The sequence below is a fragment of the Mytilus galloprovincialis genome, chromosome 1 (assembly GCF_965363235.1).
Source record: "Mytilus galloprovincialis chromosome 1, xbMytGall1.hap1.1, whole genome shotgun sequence".
In the NCBI taxonomy this organism is placed as follows: domain Eukaryota; kingdom Metazoa; phylum Mollusca; class Bivalvia; order Mytilida; family Mytilidae; genus Mytilus; species Mytilus galloprovincialis.
In genome coordinates, this window is record NC_134838.1 from 47,231,129 (window position 1) to 47,245,170 (window position 14,042).

General features: G+C 33.0%; 1 protein-coding gene across 1 annotated transcript; it reads left to right on the forward strand.

The window, feature by feature from the left end:
• Nucleotides 1-697: 697 nt before the first annotated feature.
• Nucleotides 698-13,003, forward strand: LOC143076201 (microfibril-associated glycoprotein 4-like). Its single transcript, XM_076251900.1, has 6 exons — nucleotides 698-904; nucleotides 2,805-2,933; nucleotides 6,650-6,780; nucleotides 7,547-7,641; nucleotides 8,076-8,242; nucleotides 12,590-13,003. The coding sequence occupies exons 1-6, from the start codon at nucleotides 793-795 to the stop codon at nucleotides 12,823-12,825; spliced, it is 870 nt and encodes a 289-aa protein (XP_076108015.1). The 5' UTR covers nucleotides 698-792; the 3' UTR covers nucleotides 12,826-13,003.
• Nucleotides 13,004-14,042: the final 1,039 nt, after the last annotated feature.

The window sequence follows — 14,042 nt, forward strand, 5'->3', positions numbered from 1 at the left end:
TAAACAATACCAGAGGGACATTCAAAATCATAGATCGAAAATTAACTGACAACGCCATAGCTAAAAAGACAAAGACAAAAACAAACAGACAAATAATAATAGAACATAAGACATAACTTATAGAAAAAAAAAAGACTAAGCAAGACTAAAGACACGAACCCAACAAAAATCAAAGGTTCATCTCAGGTATTCAGGAAAGGTAAGCAGATCCTGCTCTACATATGGCATCCGTCATGTTGCTCATGCTATATAAACCCGGTAAATATTCTAATACGATAGGTCACATTCGTGAAAAGGGAACGGATTATAGTTACGACATTAGGAACATGTCCGATATTTGTGAAACAGATACTCCATAACGATCAATGTATTTTAAAAAATATCGAATTAGTTATGGTATTCATCAAGGGTCATATAAAAATACAATACAGCCTCCACACCTTCCTTTACCTTAATAGTTACAGAAGAGTACAAATAGTTACCATAATACAGTTATTTAAATCGATAATTTTAAGATATACTAGTATATCAGATACCTTGTAAAGTCTTTGTTATAATTTTTCATCGGTTCACCTTGTAAAGTCTTTATTATTATTTTTCATCGGTTCAAACAAGGTTTAATTGTAGAATGGATATTTACCGTCTAACCTGGCTGACTCTTTGTTGTATATAAATTATCTCCCTTTGTCCTATGTTGTGCATAGTAGTATACAACAACAAAAAAGCAAGAAGGTGTGGAATATATCTCAACGCGACAAACAATTTAATGACAAAATCACTTTTAAATAAGGCATGAGCTACGTATCAATATTCACTAATGCTATTGTTGTAGCACTGATGGCCATGTATATATACGAAAATGAAAGAAGAATGGGGGAAATGTCAGTCAAGCTAAATCGAACAGGTAATGAGAAGTAAATTAAATCAAGGACAAACAATAATTTGTGAATGTATTCGACCTTCTTTTTTAAATCATGTTTGAATTTATATAAATAAAGTAAAATAACAAAAATACTGAACTCCATCGAGGAAAATTAAAAACGGAAAGTCTTTAATTTTATCAAAAGACAAAATCAACAAGCGAATGGAAAACAACAATCATATTTCCTTATGTAGAAAATATTAGATTAACTATTGCTTTATATTCTTAGTCATGGTCCATATTCAGTTCAATCTAATAATCGATATGTATACTTCCTCGTTATAAAAAAAGTAATCAGTATTTACCTCGATGAAACGATCCATTCACACTATGCCTTTCATGTCGAGTTTATACAAATTAAAAAATCCTGGTTATATTTAGCTGGGACACCCACTAAATATTGGGACTATTATACTAGTATACTAGTCCCAGTATTTAGTGAGTGTTTGGCCCCAGTCACACTGTCACGTTTCAAAAGCTACGTTTTACTACGTTTTGAAAGCGTAGCGAAACGGCAATATACGTAACGAAGCGAATCGAAACGTAGTGATCCTTTCTTCAAAACGAGACCTGCCCCGTATGTTTTGAAAATTCCACAACAAACGTAGCGAAAATTGAAACGAAGTAGAAACCTATTAAATGCATATCAAAGCCTAGCGGAACGTAACAAAACGTGCTTACTACGGATCGAAACGTATCAATGCGTGGTTGAAACGTGGGTCTACACGTACTAATACGTAGCAAAGTGGGATAAGAACGTAGCACAAACCTAGTAAAATCTAGCTTTCAAAATAACGGCACACTTTTATTCAAAACGTAGTTGAAACGTAGCATTTAATAGTTATCAAAGGTACCAGGTTATAATTTAGTACGCCAGACGCGTGTTTCGTCTACATAAGACTCATCAGTGACGCTCAAATCAAAAATATTTATAAACCCAAACAAGTACAAAGTTGAAGAGCATTGAGTATCCAAAATTCTTAAAAACGGAATAAACGTGACAGTGTGATTGGGGCTTAAAACCTTAAACCAGAGCAAAACTCGCCTTCTAAAGTGGAGTTATTGTGAGGTTCTTTACGGCTGGTAATCTACAGAAGTAGAACAATCGGTTCTGCAATAAAAATCGTGCTTTCCAGTTACGCTTGAGTGAATTCATTGACGCCGCTTCGCAAGGTATGCAGATTTCTGAAATCGCAATATTTAATCAGAATTGATCACAGTTGTTGTGTCGAAAAAAGTCACAAAGTAAAAGACTTGAAAAGAATATAACACTTCCCCTCACGCATTCATGATGTCTTCAATCGGAACCGATCCCATTTTGCATCAAATGATTAAAATTTACAGTTTTTAGATTTCTTAAGACGTTTATCAACTTCTGACAGCGTGTAAAATGGTCAGTCAGTCCCATGGACAGAAAAATAAGCGCAACTAGAACTAGCAGGTCCATCTAAAGAAATATTTCAAAAGTTTAATGTCACAATTTTTTTTAATTTCTCGTTGGATGATTTATCTTGCAGGAGTTTAACTCCATGCACACTAGTAAACAATACATGTCTTTTAATGAAATCATTAACCACAGATAAGCATTCTTCTATTTGTAATATGTGATCTGTTGGATTATAAAAATTGTAATTTTAGAAATTTACATACCTTGCGAAGTGGCGACAATGACTCAAATCAAGCATAACTGGAAAACCCTCTCGCGATTTTCATTGCAGAACCGATTGTTCTGTTTTTGTAGATTATCAGGCGTGAATTAATTTAATGACACCTATTTGCTTACGTTAGAAATAACAAGGCTCAAGCTAGCAGCCACTCTTTCCTTTACTGATGATAAATATGTCATTATTGTCGAAGAACACATTTCGAGGTTTCTTTATAGGTGTAACCGTTCATGGTGAAACAGTAGACAAATTTGTAGAATTACTTTCAAATAGTTGTGGATGCAAACAAAACAAGGAGTTAGTTAACGATATTGAAGACTTGTATGAAGAGAAAGGACCGTGTAAAGGTAAAATGTATACTTCGTTATATACATTTATTAAATAGAAATGAATTTTTAAATAAAACATTATAACATATTTTGTGACATTTTATTAGTAACACTAGAGTGCAAGTGATATAATACGACAAATACTGGTCAGGAAATTCATATAGGGTTCGAACTTTTCTCTCACCCATAAGAAATCTACTGACTTCGTATACATTGTTTTAGGTCACTTGCACTCTGTGTAACTAATATGTCACAAAATAAGATTGTACTGAGGGTATATATATATTATTAATAAGATAGAACAAGTTAACAATGGGAAAACCAATATCACGGCCGACACTCGGCTAACCGAGAGTTTGGTCGGTTAATCTATATTGAGTATGCGGCTATATCGGCGGTTGGTCTGTTAATCGGGTTGGCTAAAGTCTGTTAATCAGGTGTTATCGAGAAAATCATTGCAAGGTCAGTATGTTTCATTGTATAACTTTTTAATTATATTTATATCATAAAAACTATTCATGTCTGACAAAACGATTTGGAGTACTGAATCCAGTGGTGTAATTATTTTTTTTCTAGCTTCAATAAACGATCTATAAAATGAAAAGGCGAGTTACTCATCAGTAAATTTATACACATTTTACACACACAAAATGTACACAAAAATGACAAGTTGGTTGAGTTTACTTGCATGCAATATTTTGAACATCGAAAAAAGACAGGCATTATGTTTGTTTACCATATTAACATCAATATGTAAAAAATCTACACGAAAAACTGTATTTTGGTGACATAAATCAATTTTTAATAAAAATGTGGTCTGTTAATGGGTCGGATGTATACAACTCGGTCTGTTAATTGGTCTGTTAAGAGTTATGAATGACATTACAAGCATAATTTAATTGCTATATGGGGTGTTATCTGAATAAAGGGATAGACTCAAGATTAGTGGCTAGAATATATGGAAACAACACATGAAAAATGAAACATAAGTTTAGACAATGGAATCTGAAAATTGATAGAAATGGTTTCAAAAAGTGTAATATCAAAGTAATATTAATTTCAAAAGACAATACATACCGGAAATAAACTCCTCATAGATACCAGGATTGAAATTTTATATTTACGCCTTATATTTACGCCAGACACGCGTTTCGTCTACGAAAAACTCATCAGTGACGGAAAATATGTTTAAAATGCCAAATAAAATACGAAGTTGAAAAGCATTGAGGAAACACAACTAATACCGGCGTCACACATCAGCGTATAGCACTGGCGTGTTCAAAATCATTTACGCTGCCAATACGCTAGTAATTTTGGATGCATTTAACCTGTCAATCATATTTGTAACGTGTGCAAAACGAGCTTTAAGCGTGTATTGGGCGTACTAGAAACGTATGTTGGCGTATGTTGTATGTTTTTTTATGCTGCATACAAATTTCCTGTGATTGTAGCGTTCATCAAGCGTATTTACTTTCCTTCATTGGCTAGAGGAATAGGGGGAGGGTTGATATCTCATAAACATGTTTATCCCCGCCGCAATTTTGCGCCTGTCCCAAGTCAGGAGCCTCTGGCCTTTGTTAGTCTTGTGTGATCTAGTATACATATCTTTTAAGGGGTCAGCTGAAGGACGCCTACGGGTGCGGGCGTTTCTCTCTACATTGAAGACCCATTGGTGGCCTTGGCCTGCTCTATGGTCGGGTTGTTGTCGCTTTGAAACATTCCCCATTTCCTTTCTCAATTTTACCTTTGTATTTCGACGTACTAAAAACTTATGCAACGCGCTTTGAACTATTGCTAAGCATTCCTATGGCATGCAACTAACGTATACCGACTTTGTCAATTTTCTCTGTACGTTTGGTGCACGCCGGTCTATACGCCAATGTGTGACGACGGCATAAGGTAATCTATTCCTGAGGTAGAAAAGCCTTAATATTTCAAAGAAAACGCATGGAATTTAACCAGCTGCATTGCAACACATGACAGATTCATAGATGTTACAGACTTTGAACAGACAAAAAAAATAAGGCTGATTGATAACTTGGCGTAAATAATAAATTCGTGCGAATTCGAGCGGCCAATCAGTCCATATAACGCTATATTGAAGTGACACACCCTTCAATGAAATGCAAAGAAATAAAATTAAAATAAAAGTTCTCTTTCTATAAGGATACTGTTGCACCGTATTGTAATTTTTTCGTCACAAGTACATCTCATTTTTTTCAATGTGAAAATATAAACTAAAGGTAGTAAGACTATTGTCGTGGCTAAATAACTCTTAACTGACACGATTTAAATTGTCCAACCCATTAACAGACTGTATTCCCCTAATATTCATTAAAATGTGGTATTACTCAACTTATATAACAAGTATGAAATATTTATCAATGACAATTATTTTTTTAGAACCAAAGTACTATTTTGTGTCCTTTAAATCATATATAAAAATGTTTTTTAGCCTTTTATCCAAAATATTGCTATGCGTACAAGCATAAAAACCACATACTTGCGAGACGCCTTTTCGTTTTACTTAAAACTGCGCAGGCTATGCATTGTTTTTACTGGTGGAAAATGTTCTATGATAGATATCATTTTGTCAGACACTTTTCTTTTTTTGATGTGGTTCTCATAATATGGCAAAAATCTGTATATTTAACAGAGTTTAACATTAAATTGTGAGTTTTACTCTTAACAGACGTATAACCAACCCGATTAACAGACCAACCGCCGATATAGCCGCATACTCAATATAGATTAACCGACCAAACTCTCGGTTAGCCGAGTGTCGGCCGTGAATATCGTCATATTTTCAGTACGATTCAAGTTCACATATGTCAATTTCAAGAAAATGATCCAGGTATTATTTTAAGAGACTTTCCAGTTTATTTCAAGTTCACGTTGATATTTTCAATCCAAGCACTCGTTAAGACATATGTGAGTTAATGGCAAGGCATCAACAATATATATCAACAAGAAAAAGTAGGACCAATGTCACCTATATTTGTTCAAGTCACATAGTCAAGATAAAAGAGTGGTCAAATCTTTCCGAATTCGAATATTAAAAAGTCTATTTGAAGTACTTATAACATTTTTCACAATTTAAAATTTCCATGAAGTCAATATTTAATCCAACACTACACTATATGAAGACCCATTGGTCATCTCTTTATAAATAAACAACAGCACTGTTAGAATCAGAGAATACAAACATGGAGCTGAAAAACTAGAACATTCAAGTAGAGAATTTCGGAAACAGCTCAGGTGTAAAATGAATTCATGAGAAATTGCCCTACCTTATTTTCCCTTCCTTTTTTTGGAATTGTTTTTTAAGAGTTGTGCTTCAAATGAAGCATAACGAAGTCGACCAGTAAGGATGTATAATAAGTGCCCCTTGGAATTTCCACTGTAAGTTGACAGATTAGTTCTCCAAATATATTTCACGAGTTTGGGATTTCGAAATATATTTTCGGATGTTTTTTTGTTTTTTTTTTTTAATTTGGTATCATGTTTACGAAATGAATGAATTAGGAATTGTTCATAATCGATATCTGATTAACACAAATGGTTTTGAAGGCTCATCTTTTACTCTAGAGAGGATAGAAATTCTAAATTATATGAGTCCTAGCTGTAGAAAGACATCTATTTGTGAATTATTTTTTCTTTTATTGCTGTTAAAATTTATGAATCAACTGATCATTTGCGCTATATTCTACAAATATTAAATACATTTATTATAGTCAAAAGACCATCTGACTGTATGGACTTAGATAAATCTACCTGTAAAAGTGGAATCTACAAGATTTACCCTGAAAAGACGTCCGGTTTCAACGTTTTCTGCGAAATGGGGGAGCATGGTGGGGGCTGGACAGTGAGTATAGATAAAATCAAATATTGAAAATTTTCTTTATTAATGTATTTTCCGTTTTAAACCAAACCGATATGTTTCCGAGATATCATGCATTTGCTGTATACCTTTGTGACAAATAAAAAAGATAACAAAAATGATAACAAAATGCCAACAATAACCAAATAATTCAAATAAAAACTAGCACGATATGGAGCTTAATTTCAAATCATAAAATTAGAAGTTAGATGATTTTTGTAAACAACGAACATAACAATTGCCAGGTAAATGGTGGTTTTTATCTAATAATTCGTTTCTGTGTGTGTTGCATTGTCTTTTTTTTTCTTTTTTTTCTTCAGTGTTTCTGTTCTTTTCCTCTTACATGTATAGTTGATGTGTTTCCCTTTGGATTTAGTTTGTAACACGAATTTGTTTTCTCTCAATCAGTTAATGACTTTTAACAGCGGTATACTCCTGTTGCATTTATTAGACACAATAAAATCGCAACACCGAAGTTTAAAAATAATCGAACATAAAAATTGCAAAAACTATTGATCGGATGGTGTGTCAGGTACAAAATGCAAGGGATATGTAACTTAACAAATGAAATGATAAAATGAAATGGTAAAATGAAATGAGGAGTTTGTGAGTTTGTACTGAGGAAGTTTGTAAAATAAGGTATATAATTATATAATTTATAGAAATGCAAACAAATTTATCTGTTTAATCAGTTTTCAGGGAAACACGGACATTAATTTCAACCAATATTCTTGTTCAATTTAATTTGTAGGTATTTCAGCGGAGGATGAATGGTAAAATCAATTTCTATAGAGACTGGAAATCGTATACAACTGGATTTGGTAATCTGAACGGAGAACATTGGTTAGTTAATGATATGGATTGCAAATGGTATGATGGTGACACACAACATTTTCAATTTTTTTTTTCTAATCCCTTTTGATGTCTTTTCATTTATAGAAAGTAGAGGTAAAATGTTGCTGTTTCTGTATAATTCTTATTACAATCGGAATAGCATATTCTGATGTTTACGGTGTTGTCAATAAGGATACTATCCATAATAAACTTATTCTGTCTTTTAACAAACTAGTTCTTTGAGGATATCGATTTGCAATTGTCGTAAAATCTATGAATAGCATTGACTATATTTTAATAGAATAATACAGAACCAAACACCCATAATACAAGAGTTTGGAGTATTTACACATAAGCTAGCTCTTATATGATCTGTCGATACTTGTATTTTGAAATCTTTTCCAGCCCGTTATCTTTGATTTACAGAAATGCGTCTTTTCTTTCGCAGGTAACGAACACTTGCATCAGCTGACTTCACAAGGAAATTACATTCTTCGGATAGACATGTCCGACTTTGAAAACGGTCTGAGACATGCTGTATATAGCCAATTCTCTGTTGGTAGTGAATCTTCAGAATATAAATTAGTCGTTACTGGTTACTCTGGGAATGCAGGTGAGAAAAGCCTCTTACAGAATAACTATTATATCTATGAATTGAATGTGAATGTAGTTCCAATTCGCTTCATAATAGTTTGTGCGCAATTCAACGCTTTTACAGACCTATAAAAGGCCTAAACATTTGTATTCTTATAATTATTTTTACAGACTTAAACAAGTAATCGAGAATTAAAGCACGTGTTTGATGATGTTTTTAACAACTATTCCTACACATCGTTATAAGAATTAGAGGAAAGAATGTTCTGTTATATAATAGATATTGCCTGGACTTTTATTGAAACATTAAACATAACTTTAAACAACACGTGATGAAATATCCTAGTATGTTCATAAATCATCATGTTATGAAACAATTCGTTTATTATCAATAACATAAAAGGTACCAATTTTCTTGCACTAGATAAACATTTTGACAACACAACAGGGATGCTCAAGGCCCAAAAATATAGAAATCCTAAACTTTTCACAAATCCTGGACCTTATGAAGCAACACAAAATAAAAACCAAAACGTGTAGCTAAAGTTGGCATAAAAATTACAGTTAGGATTCTACTTTGTCAAAATTATCTCCCCATTACGCCAGTTCATTTTCACAATCGTAGAAATGGAAGCCATTGTAGGGATGACGCGCTGCCTATTTTGCTCTTGAAAACCGATAAATTTATCCACATAGCACCATTACGATCCTTATATGTCAGTTGTGTTTTAAAAGACAAATGTATCTACTAGCTAATGCGCATCAGTTAATGATATTGTCTGCATTGATTCAACTTAAAACTATTGTCTGATCGGTTGTCAGGTGGAATTTTTGAAAATTCATAAACATTAAAAAAAAATGTCATTCATTAGATAGGTATTTCACTTGACCCATATATTTCATCTTTTCATACTGTGATTTCTTTAAGTTATAAAGTCAACCTGTAGCTTTGATAGAATATGAAGCGAGATGATATATTAAATACTCTTGCTTTGTACCTTTTAAAGACAAAATATACACCTCAAACACGCCCTTACATAAAAAGGTGAACTCGATTTTCTCTTTTCGATACAATTGTTACCCATTTTTTGGAATTTTTTCTTGAGTCACATAACGGAAGGGCAGACACGAAAATTACTGAACTAATAGATTGATATGTTCTCCGTCCGTGGTAAAAAAAAAATTAAATCGGAGGTTATGCATTTTCTACATCCAACTTGATAGATGCCCATTTCGTCGACTTGATATCTAATTGTTCTGCATTACTATGTCATAGATAAATTGAAAACTTATGCAAATGGTGTTTTTAAAATAAAGCACTTCGTAATTGAGAAGAAAATGGTCGTTTTATTTGTTTCTATTAACTTTAAAAAAAAATTTACTATAGAAAATATGACCGTAAGCATGTATCGCCTTCTCTAACAAAGAACTTCGATTATTTTGTTCATTTCAACTGGGTTTCCGCCTGATTAGAACTTTGATGAGGAAAATATATAATTCCATAATTTATGGCAATTATGAAATTGTGTTATTCTATTCCGTATTTGAACAAATATTTACCACGTTAAAGATCATTTCCACAGTGTAGATACTATTCTGTACGCTATCCGGAAGTCGCGATTTTCGAAGCGAGAACTTTTTGGATCACATTTTAAATTTGATGGGTATACTGAATTAAACGGTAAGTTGATCATCTGTACATTGCTTAATGATTAATTCAGCCGACATCGATATTCTCAAATGGTTTAGAATTAAATTCCGCACATTCCTTATTCGTATCTTTGCTTTAATCAAGAGATTTTCAAGTGCATCACTAAGAAAAATCAGTCGGCGAACCTAAAAACAATCTTTTTACCCTCTTAGTGTACAAATTAACGTAAAAACCAGACTTAATTAACTAAATAAAGTATATTTCAAGTGGTGGTAACAGTTTCAACCAGATCTTTGAAGCCAGAAATAAGAAAATTACACTTGTTTGAATTTTTCACTGTACGATCAGTCTCGCTTGTATATTTTAAAACTGTATGATCAGTCTTTATGTCACTGTATTCTAGTGGTGATTTCGTGGCATTTTTCTATATAACACAAATATATTTCAATACATTCACACCCTGAAAACTTATGAAACATAGTTTAGCTTAATAGGATGTACTCGACTTAGCTTACTACATTAAGTATAAGGATGTTTAAATGTTGCTAAAATAAGAGGAAGGTTTGATGTATACTAGTATTTACTTTTCAGAAATGTCCTCCGTTATACTTAAAATTGTACAAACACACAGATTTAGTTGTTATATAAAAATGCATGTATTTACACACATTCGATGCCGTACTGTAGCCTATAATTGATCACAGTTCCTTCACTTTGTTTAAGATGTAGAGCGGTCTCTTTGACACTGAATTGTACACCACTTTGTCAAGCGGGGGGGGGGGGGGGGTTATAGTGATGAAGAAGTCCGTCTTTCCGTTCGTCCGTTGGACCGGTACAATATGTTTCGCCGGTTTTGTAAGCGCATCTCCTCATAAACCACTTAATATACATTGGGGGTTCCGGCCATTTTTAAATGGAGAGGGGTCCAATCGAGGAGAAAAGGGGATTTCAAATATATGTTCCCATACAAATGCATTGATAGTTAAAAAAAAGGTTTCAAACTGCCGGATCCCCTTTTTTGAAACCGTCACTGATATAACTATAAATTAATCTGATTCGGATTCCTTATAATAAATGATAATGACTGTATTGGGCACCGTCTATTTCGAATTTTAGTAAAACAATCTTTTATGGGGTTACTTTATATAAGATACGGACTTGAACATTGCATTATATAGGACACCCATCAGGTATTTCCAACACCTCCTGAAATTGCTCCATTTTTACTCGATTAATGCATTATGGACCTTCTATTTCTGTAAACTTACCAAAATTATATCACATGAATTAACCCCCTACGCAAAGCTGTCTTTATCCATGTTTTGTTATTTTAAAAGCGACATGCTTGATTTATGTTATCATCAATTGGTCAACGGAGGACGGTGTAAATAATCTTTAAAAATGTAATAGCTATAAACAGATAACTGTAACGATACACTATTACAAAGTCCACAAGCGAATCATGTATTACTTTTGCATTTGATTTTAAATAAGACCGATGGAACAAAAATACAATTATTTTGCCTTCTAAAAAAATCATCAGAAATATATTTGTATTGTCTGATGAAAGTAATTACACGTTATAGTTCCCTGGATAGTTCATAATATCACATATACACGTATATACCTTCAAGTTGCTGTTGTTTTTTCTTCAAAATCACGACTGGTCATACAGTCAAAAAATCTGAAATCGCTTCTAGAATACAGTCAGTTCTAGACTGATCGTACAGTAATTTATTTTAGGATCCTCAAGGAAAACATATTTTTTATGGGAAATACGAATATTCTACTTAAATACGAAAAGAATATTGAAACAGTATATATTTAACTGTAAACTGATGCAAATATTTGCAATAAAAGATTATTTGCTTTGTACTACGAGAGAAAAATTGTCCATCGATTTCACTTTTTTCTACCAAGTTGATGTGATGCACACGTATATTTTATATTCTAATGCATGTTTTTGTTACAGTAACTCATATTTATGATGCTATATATACATTTAAGATGTTCAAAGCACTTAGTAGATATAGGAGTAAACAAATGATGAGAAAAGTTACCGTAGGCAAAACCGTCCTGTTAGCCAGTTGGAAATCATAGCTTCGAAAATCGCGACTTCCGGATAGCGTACAGAATAGTATCTACACTGTGATTTCACTTTATACGTGTAAAACAAAATCTTTTTCAGATTTTTGAAATATAATCAAATTATAAAAATAAACAAATAATAGTACTATCAGTAAATGCATCATCACATGGCTCAATAGCATATATATTGTACGACTTGCGATAGATATGGAGAATATAACGGCGTGTTATTTTCTAGATCATGCTTGTTTAAACCCTATCCTATATACTACTTCAACATATGACAATTTCCCGTATTCTTAACAGCGTCAGTGTTTGTCTGTTGTCTTTCGTCAGATGTTAGTCATAAAGATCGTTCTACGGTGAAATAAAACTTGATAGTCTCGGTTAAATCCATCAACTAACGTTAAAACTGGGCGGAGTAGTTGATTTTATAGCCGCCTATATGTTGCCTGTTTAATTAAGAATATTGGTGGATTTGTTGTTTGGGTCGTTGTGATGCTCTTTTAATGACGTATACCTCACATTTCTCGTTTTTTGCAATAAAAAGTACAATGTTATTTAGCTTTATACTTTATGATCCGTTATCGATATTGCATTGCTAAAAAATATGTATTCAATCTGTAGGAGATGCTATGAATCATCATAATGGACACAAATTTTCAACGATGGATACCGATAAAAGTGCCTGCGCTGTATCATATAAGGGCGGATGGTGGTATAATGCATGCCATCATAGCAACTTAAATGGTCTCTATCTTAACGGAAGCCACACATCGTATGCTGATGGTGTTAACTGGTATCAATGGAAGGGTCACCACTACTCACTAAAGACAACAACTATGATGATCCGAAGAACATAAACTGATATACTTAATTTATGAAAAAATATTCAGTCAGTCAAACATACATTTTAGCAGTAAAGAAAGAACAGAAAATGTCTTCATATTAAATTCAACATGTGTATCCTCTTATATAACTGTTTATCGGCATTATGACATTATTGCTATTGGCAAAGTTCCAATAAAGCATGACATTATATATCTATTGATATTACATAATCTACATTTAGGCGTTTTTTTCAAACCCTACACTTATTTATGTTGTTCGTTCCACATATTGCATTTAATGTTTGTATACGTTAAGCTTCTATGCTTAAGTTTTCAATATTTTTCCTTTTGTCTTTTAATTTTGTTCATATCTGTGTGGTGTCTTGTCCTTCATTTGTCACTAAAAAAGAAACCCGACCAAGTTGTAGGGAGGGATATAATTAAAACAAAAAGTTGTGACAATGTGACAACTTTCTACCAGAAATCAAATGAAATAGAAGTTTACAACTATAGGTTACCGTACGGCCTTCAACAGTCATCAAGACCCATACCGCACTGTCAGGTATAAAAAGCCCTAAAAGGACAAATGTAAAACAATTCAAACAAGATACAAAATGTATATAACGGCCTATTTTAAATACAAAACAAAGAACGCAAACCAAAAATGACATACAGCAACAAACGACTGCCTCTGAATTAGAGGCTTTTTAAATTGGGACAAGCACATACTGAATGCGACTGGGTTAAACTACTTTTGAACTGCTTACCCTTTTGGGAGTCCTTTCATCATTCTCGTTTTTAATGTGTTCCTCTAAGACGTTAGTTTTTGTAGTACTGTTCTGTTGCTTTGCATCACGGTGCGAGGCTATTAGTTTCATGCTACTTTCACGCCGTTTTTGAATTATTACGTACCAAATATCAGTCCCCATTGGTAGCTTGATGGTGTTGGAAAGATCCTATTTTCTAGAATAAGATTACTCACTGCCATTACCCAATCACATTGTGGTAGCATTTTAATAAATGTCGAGTCGAATTTATACTGAATTCATGTGCAGAATATTTGCCGGGTATTTATAATCTTTGGTATTGCCTTAGAAAGAGAAAATATAAGAAATGCAAGGACATTGTAAATCTGTTCTTTTATCATGTTTTTTTTCAACTCAAAATCAATGTGAACAAGAGTATGCATCAATACGGAGCCCCTTAAGTGCTGTGTAAATAAAAAAAAATTGAAGAGATAAAATATGGTG

Excerpts from the sequence above, each read along its gene's own strand:
- LOC143076201 (XM_076251900.1), top strand. The coding sequence starts at position 793 with ATGAGCTACGTATCAATATTCACTAATGCTATTGTTGTAGCACTGATG. Across the intron at positions 905-2,804 it reads AGTCAAGCTAAATCGAACAG|GTGTAACCGTTCATGGTGAA; the intron begins GTAATGAGAAGT and ends GTTTCTTTATAG. Across the intron at positions 8,243-12,589 it reads TGGTTACTCTGGGAATGCAG|GAGATGCTATGAATCATCAT; the intron begins GTGAGAAAAGCC and ends TTCAATCTGTAG.